Source organism: Dermacentor albipictus, chromosome 3 (genome assembly GCF_038994185.2).
Source record: "Dermacentor albipictus isolate Rhodes 1998 colony chromosome 3, USDA_Dalb.pri_finalv2, whole genome shotgun sequence".
Lineage (NCBI taxonomy): Eukaryota > Metazoa > Arthropoda > Arachnida > Ixodida > Ixodidae > Dermacentor > Dermacentor albipictus.
Genome location: NC_091823.1, coordinates 95938909 through 95951727, shown reverse-complemented (window position 1 = coordinate 95951727; position 12819 = coordinate 95938909). Strand labels below are relative to the sequence as shown.

Here is a 12819-nt window from a genome sequence, read left to right as displayed (position 1 = left end):
CACGCACACACCTGACCCCTATGGTGACCACAATGGCGACTCCTTTAGTGGCAGTGTTTGTCTCGGCAGAGCTTATGGGACAGTGAACGTGTTGAACACACGTCAATTTCCCATCGAAAACGCCTATTTTCGGTCGGCCCTAGAAGGATTTCCAAGCAATAACCCTAGCTCACAATGTCTGATTACAGTATTTACCCGATTCTGGCAGGCGGATTTTTTAAAAAGACAAGTGGGCCGAAAATTTCCTGCGTGGTGCAGCCGGACACAATGCTAAAACTGCCTTCACGGCGTTCATATGTTTTACCGCATCACACATATGTATTGCGGCAAAAACTGACTAAAAAACGTGTGGCGAAGCTGACCTTTACAAAACTATCTGCCATTGGGCAACACATACTTGATGAGGGAAAGAAAGACGATTACGAACAAATTGTGCACACCATAGAGCGGTAGGGGGCGGTGTTCCTGAAGTCTATCGTGAAGGCCCGTAGACTGCAGGAATATTTGTAGTGCAACTAAAACCTTCTGCGCAGAGGTTTTTTTGGACGCACGGGCGTAGAGGTTTTAGTTATGGTAGTTGATGATTGTCCAATTGGTCCAGCACTCTGCACATCACTTGTCTCTTGGCACTATAGTGCAGGCAGACACAGATAATATATGCAAGCGTCTCATAACAGCTGCATGTGTCGCACATGGTGGTGTTGGCCATACCAATGAGGAAGGCGTAAGAGTTTGTAAATGAGGCCCCTAGCCACAGATGGTACAGCATAGTCTGTTCATGTTGTGGTGGTATATCCGGAGACAACGGACGTAAACGACACATGGTGAGAATGTTTAAGTACCACAGGGGCAATGTACATTCGTGCAACATCAATCACAGCCCAGCCACAGCGTCTGTTCGCAAAAGCGGAATCTTGGGTAAAACACATTGACCACTTTCATGTGCCGATCGGGTGGCTTCGTCGGCATGGCCACGGGGCCTGAGAAAAACAAGTGATTGAGATAGAAGAGTATGGTACTTGTAGGCCTGCAGTGAATGTTCAGGATAACTGGGACAAAGTCATGGAACAACAAAATCATGGATAAAAGTGAATAATTTACCTAATTGAGGACATATCTGAAGTAGGCAGCGAGGGTTTTGAACAACTTGATGGCCATCAGGAAGTTTTTTAGGAGGGGGGGGGGAGGTATGCAGTGTCAAGTGTTTAGCAAGTCAAGAAACCTAGATATATAATGTGCACCTCAAAAACTTTCAACAACACTTGCAACAATATATATCTTAATGCTATCTAATGTTATCTCTGGCGCCTTAAATACACCAAATGATTAGATACTGAAATCAAATATACTATCATCACATATTATAAGCAATTACAGTTGTTCTAATGACACCTAGTAAGTAAAATACTGTCACAGTTTTACGGTCCTTCATATGAAGATAATAAAGCTATACAATGTGCATCAGACCAGGAGACAAACAGTCCATAACTTTTTCACAGCACTACCTCTCACTGGCATTACTTGCTCTATGCACACAAAATACAACCGATAAAAACCTATAAAAGATATAAAAAACATACTAATCGAAAAAACAGAAGCCGCTAACAAATATTGAAAGAACTACAGATGACATTTACGTAAGGCGAAGCGTTGTGCGAATCGCTGCAGCATGAGATGCCAAGCTGGCAGAGCTCGAACGGCACTAGATGTGTATTGTTTTTCCTACAGATTTGGCATGCTTTCGCTTGACCTCCTGCAATTACAGAAATGCATGCTTTTGCTTGCGCTCCTGCAATTTGGCCTGGGTGTGGACATTCGTCGAGCTGGTAGGGTACAAGTGACCAGAGGTGTATATTATAATTTTCCTAGCTTTTTAAGACTGCGATGGGAAATAAATACGAAATTGAGCTATTGGGTAACGCTAGAATACGATGCCTACAATGCCGCCAGAATGATCCATGACGCTGCCTTTGTGCCGCATGCGGCAGGAAACAGTGACTCATTTGCGTTATTGCCTATTAAAAGCATGCAGTACGCTTCCAGTGGCACAACAGCCCACGTTCTGTGAGACAGATAACTGAAGATGCTTATCGCAGTAAGGTTGGCGGCGATAGCTGTGACTACAGTGTGCGACAACCCAAAGGAGTTTTGCTGGTACTAGCATGAGAAACTTATCGAGCAGCAGCATCTTCATGCGAGACAGGCAGGCAAGTATTGCGGGGAAGATGGTGCTGGGGGTGGCTACTGCTCTCAATTGAGTGTGCCTGGTGCCTTTTCTTGTTCATATGGGACTTAGCAGCCAGAAAGCGTATCACATAATCGCAGTTTGGCAATCTATGGCACATTGGTGCCTAAAGACTGTGTTTTCCAGAAATGCACGAACCAGTAAAAAATAACTGTAGCTGTATTGAAGACATTTTTTCGCGTTCTCGATCATGAATGTTGGCGCTGGAAAATCGTACGTAATGGGATCGTATCAATGAGGTTCCACTGCATATAAATCTGTGTTCAGCAGGGTTTCATACAACAACCATGCCACATAGACAATTCTTGCAAGTCAGCAAGTTACCTAGTTCAACAGTATTTGCTCATAAGGATAGCATTTCATAATTATTCAGCTTAGCAAAAAATGAAATGTACCCAAGAAATAAAAACACCAACAGAAGACTGCCTTCCTGCTCCTGATCATATAACAATTACGATAGGTCAACAAGTTTCTACTGACTGAGGGTGAACCAGAAAAATAATGAATTCAAGAACAGCAATAGCAAAATGAAACCAAAACCATGCTTTCATAAATAGGTGTTCGTTTGTTCGTTAAAGGGACAATGAAACACAAAATAAGGTCAGTGTAGATTAATATACAATACTCTTTAAGTATGACAGTCATATTCCTGTTTTCTTCCAGTGATAGAAACTTGAAAAGCAAGAAAATAATATAGAATTCAGGTACAGCTGTCAGCTAAAAAGCTGTCACAGCTGTTACAGCTGTCAGCTAAAACCCAACTATTTCACTCTACAACACTGCTTGCATGTGAGCAGATTGGGTGCCACTCGTAAAGTGCAAATAAGGGCATTCAATACAGGTGCCAATAGACAGAATTATAAGAAGGAGCAATAGTTAACTAACAAACAAGAGTGCTGCCATTCCCTGCACATGCCTCCTTTAAGCCACCAGCGACTAAACGACAGGCAGCTCGCTGAACTTCTGAGCCAAGTTTCAGTTTTGATGTAGTGTGTTCTGCTTATTTAAAATTATTTCTGCATTTGTGCACAAGTTGAACTACGCTGCACATGATTGGAGGTAAAGAGAAATCTAAAACAACCGATTTACTGAGATTATAAAAAAAAATATTGCCAGAGCACCAAAGTTCCTTATTCTTCAAGTGTCAGGTAATGGCAAAAGGTAAACCATTCATACATAACATTGAAGGCAGGGCTCACATTGTTGTTTGTCAAGCTCCCAACTGCGAGAGGTGCCAGAAAGCCAGCGAAGTTAGCAAAGGCATTCGTCATTCCCATCAGAGTACCTGCAAGTGGGAATATACATGTGTTTTTGCAGCAAAGCAGTTACTGCAACTAGAAGTGCGGTAAACCATAAACATAATGAGAGACATATAAACACAGAAGCATAGGCACAAATAGGTACCTAATCTGAAGACCCAAACGTTGCAGCACGCTGAATTTGGCAGGAAATATGAGCAGCGATATAAACAGTGTGTGGACGAAGTTGCAAGCATAGTAGTAAATTAGTGTAATTGTGGAATGTTATGTTACCTTCAGTAATTGCTTGCCTGTGCCCATATTGAGGCTATCAAAAATTGTTGCAAGATTGAATTAAGATTGGGTGTTTCATGCAGAATGCTTGCATGAACAGAGTACGTACTTTCGAGAATGTGCCGGGGAAATGTGAAAGTTGCAGAAAATGAGAGATTCACAAGATAATGCCCAAATTGTACTGATCGCAATTCACCTCAGGGCTTGTCAAGAGTCTAAATGCTTGTTGTAAGAGAACTGAGTTGCTTCAAATACGAATAATGGCACAAGACACAGGACATCAGAACGTGACAGACATTATGTCCTGTGTCCTGTGCTATTACTCTTTTCTCGATGCAAGATGTAACAACCGGCCTAAGTTAGCCCTTTACTGAACTATTGATTGCATCTGGCTGACAATTTGCAGGGGTAGGGTGTATACTTGGATAAACATCCTAGTAAGATCTCAGTTGAGCAGCAATTTGTGAAGTCAAAATAAATTCATAAATTGCCAAGTATGGCCTTTTAAGGCTTTGAAGCAGGTGTAAAATTACTTTTTTCTTTTTCAGAGTTTAGAAATGTTGGTGTATAGTGTTTACAGTACTGTACTTATATGGTGTTTCTAAATGAAAGCCCAGGAACTCTGCATCCCAAGATACTATTGGAAAGCCTCTGACACCCTTTATATAATAACAGCTAACAGCCATTTTCGGTGTCATGTCTACTCTATCATGACGTCATGATCCAGAAGGTAGTCACGTGAGAGCAGGACAGTGCAAGATTTTGACACTTGCTCCGGCTGCTCAGTCATCTACTATGCTGTTACATGAGCCTTCACAATGAGTAGCAGCATAGGAAGCGACCAAACGAGCCAGACCAAGAGTCAAAACGTGCCAGGGTCCTGCTCCCATGCGACTACCTTCTGCATCATGACATCACAGCATAGTAACCTTCTGGGAAGCAAAACTGATTGTAAAAAAGCCATTACAGTAGAGTTCCATTTATTCGACTCCAGTTAATTCAATTTCTCGGTTAATTCGACCACAACTGAAGGTTCCAGCAGGTGCCTGTACATTTCTATGGAACAAAACTTCCGTTATTTCAATCTTAAAATTCGCATTCGCCAGATAATTCAGGCCTGAATTCAGTCAGCATGCACACGCCTGACGTTTAGGGTGACTCTCCAATTGCAACCCCTTTACTGGCAGCATCTGTCTAGGCAGAGCTTAGTGAACAGTGAAGGAGTTGAACACATGACATCTATCATCAAAAACACCTATTTTTGGCCTGCCCTATGAATATTTTCAAGCAATAATGGAAGCTCACAATGTCTGATTATGGTATTTATCCGAACCTAAAGCGCACCCCCCCCCCCTTCCCCCAAAGAAGATTGAGCCAAAAACAGAGTTCGCGAAGCTCGTATGCTTTACCGCATAACACAGATATGTTGCAGCAAAGCTGACTTTAAAAATCGTGCGGCGACACTGACTTTAGGGAACAAGTCGCCCCTGTGCAACACGTATTGAACCCTTAGCCATTTTTCTTGCTAAAAAATCGGATGCACCGTCGATTTCTATTTTGTTGAGAAGATTTAATGTTATCATTACATTAGTTTTCTAGGAGGGTGAATCAGAATGGCCCCTATATTTTTTTTAGCCAAATTACAGCTGTAAATGCGTTGTCAACATATCCATTCCAAGCGGTAGTGATACGATCTCGACCAGGTGAGGTGGGTCTTCACCACAAAAATTGGGAAACGACGACGAAGCCGGGCATCATGATGATTGAAAAAAGTAGAAAAGAATGTATTCACTTCATTGGTACATGGTTGTGACTCTCATCTAAGTCTCGAGTGGTTCTGACTAACACAAGGGCCAGGACGGCCTTAAATAACCCCTTGCGGTCTTGTGGTCATCGACATCTTCTTGGGGAGCCTGTGGAAGTATTAGTCTTTTCATCAGGTTTTGGCGTTGACGAGCTCCTACCGTTTGGATTTTCTTCTCTTCATCCTTCCGTTTGTGTCAGCTCAGGGAATAAAGGGGTAACGCTTTTTCGGGGAAGATGGCAATTATGTCGACTAGGGACGCCTGCTTGAATGTTTCTCACACTTGACAGGCCAATCATAAGGGGGCCAAGGCGGCCTTAATTACCGCTTGCGGTCTTGTGGTCGTCGATGTTTTTCTGAGGAGCCTGTGGAAGTATTAGTGCATTCGTCAAGTTCTGTCATCGACGCTTTCCCCCGGGAGTTCTCGACGAGGATCCTTTCATCAATAATTGGCCACTTCGTGACGGTCAAGAGAACGACGTTGCTGTCTTGAAGCGAATTGAATGATGAGGCGTGAACATCAACCGTGACAGCTGCATGTTGCTGGTGGGGTATCCCCCCATCGCCAGTTGCGGTAGTCGATGGCTTCTTGGAAAACTTACATTGATCATAACAGTGGACCTTTCTTGGACCCGACCAGCCTTATCTGCCGGTAGCTCCGTGGCACGGTAATGCTGTTAGTTGTTGAAGATGGCGGTAGTACTTCACACGTCCACGGCGTACAAGCAACAAAGTGACTCATTTTCTATGGAGCAAGGGTCAAACGTCCATTGAAATCCACAGGGAAATGCAGCCCACTATGGGGAAAAGTTTCCTGCTTTGAGAAGTGTGAGGTGGTGTTGAGAGTTCACAGAAGACCACGAAGACTTGCACGACAATGAGCGTTCGGGGAAGCTGCGTGCGTCGCGAATTCTACCACAGGGGCATCGACAAATGTCTGAAATGGTGTGGAGACTATGTGGAAAAATAGCGTAAGATATGTAGATTATTATGTATATTTGTAATTACCTGTATGTACCTTACTTTGGCTAATAAAAAATAGGGGCAAAGACTTTCTGATTCGCCCTCATACTTTGAACACATGGAAAGCGGGTGTGTGATTTGGGGGTGTGTTAGAATCGAGCAAATACTGCCATATGAATCGGTGGTGTGTTTTGACGTTTTTTTCGACGTCTTGTTTAGTGTGACTTGCCCAATAATTTGATCGATTTCATAAGTCCCATCAGGGTTGAATTAACGGAAGTCGACTGTAGTGTATTGAATTTTTTAGAGTGCTCTGAGCCTTCCTAGTGTTTTCTCTGGGCTTTAGAGGTCTAGGACCTTCATTTAACAAAAAAAGAAAACTAATAGTCGAAATCATCATGTCAGTACTCCTTTATAAGCAGTCACTATAAAACAAATGCTAGCCAAGCCACAGTACTTCTTATATTACCACGCCTATAGAAATCGATCACTTTGATCGACAGCGCTTCTACATGTTGTTAAACATTTACCTGTATGTTTAAATACTTCTGATAGCTACATCATGCATCGTCTGAAATAAGACCGAACTGTACCTATTTGTCAGATTTAAACATTTTTGGCTGATTGGTAAGTCTGGAAAAATAAAACTTTTACTGAAGGTATCATCAAAACTAGCCTCCAGTGCTAGCACTTCTTGAATAAAAAGAAGCGAAATTTGAGCTTTGGTAGATTCAGCAGTTCAATTTTTAAGTGACAACAGCAGCGAAGACAGAAGCTTCTCTCGGGTTGTCAATTTTCCGATTTGACACATAAGCTGTTTTGAGGATGTCTCAAACAAAGCTAGGTGCTCATGAGGCCATGTTATTTCGAAAACTGCATTAGACTAATATCAAGTACAACATTATGTTCCCTGCCGCGGGTTGGTTTTATCTATCAGCGCTTCGACAGTGCGTGTACAAATTATTACGAGCAATCCTTCCTGTGGTGCAGGGCTTTCATTCACGTAACAGCACGCAGTGAATTTCAGACCGACCTTAGACCGAAGTTTCACAGGCTATCTGATCTCTTACATTCTGAACACCACCTGAGGAAGTGCACTTATGCATTACTGTACAATATTGAGCAATACTCCACATTACTGTACAACACTGTACAGGAACTGAACAAAGCAAATGGAAGCTCCAGCGCCACATGAACACACACAAGGCCACCATGCTTGCACAGAAAAGCTCACTGAATGCAATAATCACATATGCGGAGGTTCCTGCATGCTCCCCGACCGGATAGCCATTGTTTTGCTAGTCTATAGGATGCATTAAAAAACACCAAGTGCCTGCTGCACTGAGTGAAGACAAACGCTCCTTGTACAATAGCAACTTACCCCTTTTCACATTTGCAAGGCTACTGCTGTTCCACAAAGCATGAGCTTAACTATGGCTAGTACTGATGCCACCAAATCACAAACCTTCTTGTGTGACCTGACTTACAAGCGTTGGAAACCAGGAATTAGGTGCATAATTTGTATATTTTATCTTTTTTTTTTCACTCTCAGTACTTATACTAAAAAACGGCAAATTATTACTTTAATTTGTGTTTCCTGAGGTGCTTGTTTGAAGTTTCACATAATGATTCTCAAAATTGTTTGAGCAATTATTACTGCTATACGTACATCGATTCAAAACAACAGTGATCAGGCTATAATTTTATGTATCGCAGCACACTCTGCAGCTACTATGTCTTAAAATATTCAAACATAAAAGCACTGAAAATGAGCACATTTCTAGCGGTAACGAAAGAGTTAAATGGCCGAGCTGAGTTGAAACCCAAACGCTGTCTGAGCAAAAGCTTTTCACAATGTGGCACATTCCTCATAATATATGTTGAGACGATGAACATAAGGTGAATTGTTAACAAACAAGGAGTATCAAATGAGGCATGTATAGGTAGAAGAGAAAAACTGAAATGATGCATGTCACCAACCATTTGCTGAACACTGAGACTTCAGCTTGAAGCATCGTTGTAAGATTGGTTATCCAATGTTGCTGCAATATCTAATCAGTTTTTGTGGCTGCTGTCATTAAATAAGTTTGCAAGAGAAGAAGATTAAACATGCAGCAGCATCATTTGAAGTTAAATAGTTTTTTTACTTCTCCACAGGAAGGCGGCTGATTGTCCAACCTGCTGGAAACAGTTTCTTCCAGCACATTCAGAAATATTGATCTTGAGCAGCACGGCCAAAAGAGAATCAAGGAGCCCCAGCCAATATTGGACAAACTGATGGAACAAGCGTAGTGTGTGGTGGCTTGCCGCTATCACCTAGACCAAATTTAATTGCTTGATGCATCAAGGGCTGGGTGCCTCCACATCGAGGCTAAGGCTTTTGCTTTATTTGTACACCAGTACTGGCTAATCTTGGCTTGATTCTTGAGGGTGCGGCATTAAATTAAACCGAGAATTGCATTCTGAGCCCTGTACATTAAATGCTGACTTCACTTCTGAATTCCAGAATACATACCTAGCCAGAACAAAAAAGATATCCCATTAAACAATATAGTATACTGGGCATAACAATGACCAACCACAGAACCACTGTCACATTCAGCATCAGTTATGCGGTAAAATAAACCACATATAACAGTAACTCCCACACTAGTAACACTTATAACAATTGAATCCAACTGGCTTGAGCCGGTATTAACCTCTGCTAAAGAAAGTTTGTCGTAGCACTGTTCTAACTAACCTGCTGACAGCACTGATCCTTTGTAACAATACAATTTCATTAGCATTTCAATAATGCTACAGCAGGGCTATATTATGCCACCAAAAAGAAGACACCACTTCTCATACCTGCAAAGTCCGAGGACATGTCAACATGGGTTACCATGTAGCCTGAGAAACAGAAGCCATTGAGGCCCATGCCAATGGTCAAAAGAATTACGTTGAGGAATCCGTTACAACCCGCAAAGGTCACAATAAACAGGCAGATGGCTGTTCCAAAGAATGCTGCATATGAAAACAATAAAAAGAATATGTGAGAGCAAGGAGAAAGCTGAACATTCTGCACAGTGAACCGGACACAACAAAACATGCACAAATTATCTGTTCTTGGGACATTGTCAGGCTCCATGTGAATACTCTTAGCACAGCATATATAGTGGCAAAATCACACAAGTGCCAATCAATCACAATTGGCCTGCCACCTGTTCCTACGAACCACTGTAGCATGCAAATTCAGACCTGTCAACATTAAAATATAGAAAATACTAGTCGAGCCTGAAGAATACTAAAACTTCATGAAATATACTAACTATTGTTTGATTACTCAACAACTTGATTGTTTAGTAAAGATTTGCTGACCTTTCATGCATTTCCATTCTGAGGGTACTTAAGGCACTCTCTGGGGGCCAAGTATCTATGTATGTATGTTTCTATTTGCTTTCCTGCCTACCTGGATCACTGGGTAGCTCGTATTCAAATGGATGGCGCATCAAGCTGCTGTGCTGAGGGAACAGGATTCGAAACGAGCCATTGGAACAACTTGGGTCACTGAATATGTGGCAATTGTGTACATATGTGCTGATTTTAATTGAACCTCTTTCATGCTGATATGGGTCAAAGTATATACGGGACTCGGTATAGGTACCGCTGTGCAAAGAAAATCTTTGACACCAACTTGGAGCACTGGAGTCTTCAACGAACCTCTTTGATGTGAACTTCAGTTACTGGGTGCCAGCAGGTGTCTGCCGCTGTTCAATGAGTGGCTTTGATGCCAGCTTAGGTAACTAGGCATGTGCCACTGGGAATTTGCTGCTATACAATGACGAAAAATCCCTTAAATTTCTCTAATGCTAACCAGAATCAAACCCACGTCTCAGGGGTTTCTCAAAGACAGCGACCCGACACATTTGCACGCTGTGTCATGAATGCACTAGGCATGTGCCATTTTGCAATGAACGCCTTTCACGCTAACACTTTAGAGAGCTGCGCCATGAATGCACGGGCATGTGCTGCTCTTCCACGAACCTCTCCCCAACTTCGGTCACTGAGTATGTGCCGCTAAGTGTGCAGCAAGCGAGGGAACAATTCACAGCATTCGCAGGCACCAGTGTGCCACGCTTGTCATCTCGGAGGCTACATGCAGGCCCCTCGGCAACACCACTAGTTGGTGCAGTGTGCCCAAAAAGAAGAGCGAGAGAGGAACCCGGTTGCCGCATGATGCATTTCTAAGCATTTGCATCCACCGGCGTGCTGTCCATTTTGGAGGCCATGCATGTGCTTCACAGTAGCAGTGCTAGATTGCACCAAGTGTCATTAGGGAAGCGCAAAATAGGGGTCCACCTGCAGTATACGCCTCATACATAACTCGTTTTCATGGTGGCAACGCATTGTGTCGGCATATTGATTCAATGCCAAACAAATTACCGTCGTCGACAATCCTCACGAGATGGTTTCTGCCCATCTCATGATGATGCCCATCTCACGATGATGCCCCTCATGATGATTCCATCACTCACAGTACTGCATAGATGGAGCAGTGTGAGCAGGTACTCTGCCCTGTGACAGCGGGCGTTGTGAAAGTGAGTATTTGGGGTCAAGTGAGGTCTGTTAATTTTTGCCTGTGCATGCATGACACCGTGCTTGTTAATTTAATTAGCAGGCAAATGTTCACTGCAAGTGATGCAGCAGGTAAAAACTACAAACCTTACTTCATGTAGTTGTCATAATTATGCTAACACTATCAATGCTAAGCCAACTGAGTGGAATTGAATCAATGCCAAGACAGATGCAGTTATTATAAACCTATTTATCAGGTATGTTTGGGGTCATGCAGGTAGACTGTAAGAATGCTTCGAAACTATGGCCCGCTTACAGATAGAATTGAAGAACTTCCTAATGATGCTGGTCGTGAACAGGTCTTTTCGCCGTATGTGGTCAGCCAGATATCCCGCACCCCAGCTGGAGAATGTCCCCAAGAGGTACGGCACTGCTGAGAGGTACCCATTCTGAAACAGAACACTGAGCCCTCAGAGTTCTAGCTCCTACGGGTTAACTTTATAATAATAATAATAATATTTGGGGTTTTACGTGCCAAAACCACTTTCTGATTATGAGGCATGCCGTAGTGGAGGACTCCGGAAATTTAGACCACCTGGGGTTCTTTAACGTGCACCTAAATCTAAGCACACGGGTGTTTTCGCATTTCGCCCCCATCGAAATGTGGCCGCTGTGGCCGGGATTCGATCCCGCGACCTCGTGCTCAGCAGCCCAACACCATAGCCACTGAGCAACCACGGCGGGTTACGGGTTAACTTTAGGCACTGAAAAGGCACTCTTGGCAGCCAACGCCACAGTATACTCACCATGCCAGTCACGCTTGAGAGTAGCCCTTTATACACAAGTTTGTCAGCTTTATCTGGTAGCCACGGAAGCTTCTTACAACAGATCGCCTAATATGACCCCACCCTCCCAGATGGTGCAACCATATCATGTTTAGCAGTTATGAAGGCCAGATCACAACATCACAACTGATGAGAACAAGAGCCACCGCAGCTGAAGTGTGGTGGGGCATGTTGACGATGAAAACACCCAAGAAAAAGGATTAACAAAGCATCCCAAGTGGCTCTATGTGAAACTCAATGTGAACGCCTATCATCCAGTGCGTAGCATCCAACCTGCTGCACGTACACATGCACATACTATTCTTCAGTACACAATGGAAGCAATGCATACAGAAACAGGTGTGGATTTATAACCGGTAGCTCACTGCAAATACATATACTCATGCACATAGACAGGGAATGTGGAGAGTCTGCAGTGAATACTATCTCATAACCCTATTGTTTTGTTCACATTTGTGTGAAAGCCTTCACAGCTGTCTTTATTTTTTATTACACATTTTGCTACACCTGGATTAGTTTTTCACACACCAAGAAAAAATGAACCGCTTTGGGGAAGGTGGTTAAAAGAGACTACAAGAAAGTATGATGAATGCCAGCACCCAAAACATAGTAAAGCATAGTGACAGCAGCAAACGAAACAGATATAGTGATAGAGCAATGGTAAAATCATCTTAGTAGAATAAAAAGTCAGTAGTAATAATTCTCTACACAGGGTCTGAGAGCATAAAGCTTAACAAATACTAACGAATACAGTTAGCTTGCAGAATAAATTCAAGTGAAATAACTGTGTGCAGTGTACATGTTTACATTAGTATCTTGACAATCCTTTAACAAAGTAATTATGCTGCATAACACTCTTTCTATAAGGTTTTAATA

The 12819-nt window shown here is 42.7% G+C and overlaps 1 protein-coding gene across 1 annotated transcript in view; it reads right to left on the bottom strand.

Annotated features, from left to right (window-relative positions):
- The window catches only part of LOC135901296 (sialin-like), a 52998-nt gene that overhangs the window by 17724 nt on the left and 22455 nt on the right, over positions 1-12819 (bottom strand). The window contains exons 7-9 of the mRNA XM_065431032.1: positions 11415-11547; positions 9392-9547; positions 3445-3530 (exon numbers count right to left, since the gene is read on the bottom strand). Of these exons, the coding sequence (XP_065287104.1) occupies positions 3445-3530; positions 9392-9547; positions 11415-11547 (375 nt within the window). The remainder of the gene's footprint in view (positions 1-3444; positions 3531-9391; positions 9548-11414; positions 11548-12819) is intronic.